Here is a 2,457-nt window from a genome sequence, read left to right as displayed (position 1 = left end):
CTATCACCTCCATCCCCAACCCCCATTCACCTATGGTACTCTTTGCTACCTTCTCCCCAGCCCCCTCCCCCCCCCCCCCCATTATCTCTCCACCCTGGAGGCTTCCTGCCTCTATTCCAGATGAAAAGCTTTTGCCCGAAACGTCGATTTTCCTGCTCCTCGGATGTTGCCTGACCTGCTGTGCTTTTCCAGCACCACTCTGATCTAAACTCTGGTTTCCAGCACCTGCAGTCCTCACTTTTGCCTATTTAAATTATATAGCGCTTCCAAGGTACAGTATGTAACAGACCTCTATTATTCTGGTTACATTAAAGCCCCACCCACAACGGAATGTAAAGAACTTGGGTTAGCACTGTTGAGTTAGTTCATATTCCCGTGTAACTGTACGGTGTCGCTAAACTACAATGGGCAACGGGACCGAGGCTTGCAATTTTATTGAAGACGTTAATTCCTCCTACAATCCACCAATACTTATTACAACCTTTATCCTGGGATTTATTGGAAATGTGGTTGCTTTGTGGATCTTCAGTTTTCATGTCAAATCCTGGAAACCCAACACAGTTTATTCACTGAACCTGGCGATTGCAGACACTCTGTTAATCTGCTGTTTACCGTTTCGAGCAGACTACTTCATCCGGGGGAAGAACTGGATTTTTGGGGATGTAGCCTGTCGTCTGAAGATCTTCATGATATTTTTAAATCGCACGGCCAGTGTCATTCTCCTCACCGTTATGGCGATCGATCGGTATTTTAAAGTGGTCCACCCTCACCACAGGATGAACAAGATGCCCACAAGGTGTGCAGTGAAGGTGGCCGGCAGCTTGTGGGTTCTGGCCGTGGCCATCTCGTTGCATTTTTTAACTGAATGCCACAAGTTCAGGCACAACAATCGGACATTCTGTGAACCCGTTCACATCCACGATCGTCACTCGATTAACGCCATTTGGACCGATATTGTTTTCATTGTTTTTAAGTTTGCTATCCCGTCTTCGATTATCCTCTTCTCTACGTCTCGCATCATCCGTAAATTAACCCAGATGAAAACTGAAATAAGGCGTAAATACAAAAGAGCGATGAAGCTTGTGATCGCTGTGGCTGCAGTGTTTGTGCTCTGTTTCTTACCCACAAACATTGCTGTTATTGCTGTGTTAATCACGAAGAACATCAGCCCTGCCAACTGCTACTTGAATGAAACAGCCGTTCAGATATTTTACGATACTCTGTGCATAACCTACCTGAACAGTGTGTTCGATCCAGTGATTTATTACTTTTCGAGCTCAACTTTCAAAGATTCTTTGAAGAAAGCTCTTGTTGCTCTTAAACTAAGATGTATCGAATTGGAACCAAACCCAGCAGGCCAGGCGAAAGGAAAACAATCGATTGAATCTTCGAAATTGTCCTCGGCTGACAATATCTGTGATCAATTTCAAACTGAGATGATAGACAATCTTTGAGCTGCCCGTCAGTTACAACTTGTTCTGTCTGGCTCAGACATCTGTCTGCCATCCTGAAACATATTTCTTTACAAATCAGGTAACTTGTTTTTCAAAAAAAAAACCCCAGTGTGCACGTAACAAGCCCCACATTTGCAGCGGTCTACAGAGGAATATGGAGATCTCTAGATAGAAATGTAACGGAATGGGACTCCATCGACATGTACATTTAATAAGAAATGAAATTGGTGCTTGCTTTTTTGTTCTTTTTGGGAGCCATCGCTGAGGGCTGATAGTGAGAGTTACGTATCGCTTTCCGCACAGTTGGTGTGAGATTGGGCAACGCTGTCTCTAGAACAATTCGACCATTTCAGTTGCACTTTCCTGCACAATGACTTTGATGATTGCTACTTTCAGATAGCCATCTGTGGCCTGTGACTGCAATATCAACCAAGAAACGATGCAGTCTTTGGCTAAGTGAATGACTCGCTTGACAGTACAGTAGCTCATTTTATTCTTTGGAACTACAGAAAGCCAGCTCAGTTTTAATAGTGGCTTGGTTTTAATGGCTTGCGAGCTTCTCCAAGGTCCCGCGTTCCACTATGGGCACCTTAAGGACTTTGAGAAAACTATATAAACGTTTGGGACTTCCGTCAGAGAATTCTGTGCCGTAGTTTGAATTGCTGAAACTCCCTCATCTTTTTACCATTAACTCTGCACAAGTTTCTACAGGGAACTGAATCAGATGAGACAACAAAGCACAATCTTTGCTCCCACAGCCGATACCATGAATCTAAATAGCTCCACCAGCAGATGAGGCCTGCTACACAAGGCGAGGAACCTGGAGGAACTATAAACTTTTACTGCTTAGACATGTAGGATTACACTCCAGCTCCTCCTGAGTCTACAGCAGTGCTTTTGGGAAAAAAATGTTTATTGAATTAAAATATAAACCAACTGCTAAACAACCCAGATTCAGGATAATAGAACAAAGTTTCTGTCTGATTGAATAGCAATTGTGCAA

General features: G+C 43.6%; 1 protein-coding gene across 1 annotated transcript; it reads left to right on the top strand.

Annotated features, from left to right (window-relative positions):
* The first annotated feature begins 391 nt into the window (after positions 1–391).
* Positions 392–1,726, top strand: LOC140487702 (hydroxycarboxylic acid receptor 2-like). Its single transcript, XM_072586968.1, has one exon. The coding sequence runs from the start codon at positions 405–407 to the stop codon at positions 1,452–1,454; it is 1,050 nt and encodes a 349-aa protein (XP_072443069.1). The 5' UTR covers positions 392–404; the 3' UTR covers positions 1,455–1,726.
* Positions 1,727–2,457: the final 731 nt, after the last annotated feature.

Source organism: Chiloscyllium punctatum, chromosome 17, assembly GCF_047496795.1.
Source record: "Chiloscyllium punctatum isolate Juve2018m chromosome 17, sChiPun1.3, whole genome shotgun sequence".
Classification (NCBI taxonomy): Eukaryota; Metazoa; Chordata; class Chondrichthyes; order Orectolobiformes; family Hemiscylliidae; genus Chiloscyllium; species Chiloscyllium punctatum.
The sequence above is the reverse complement of the archived record's forward strand: the minus strand, read 5'-3'. Positions and strand labels throughout refer to the sequence as shown.

Coding starts and splice junctions, on each gene's coding strand:
- LOC140487702 (XM_072586968.1), top strand. CDS start 405: ATGGGCAACGGGACCGAGGCTTGCAATTTTATTGAAGACGTTAATTCC.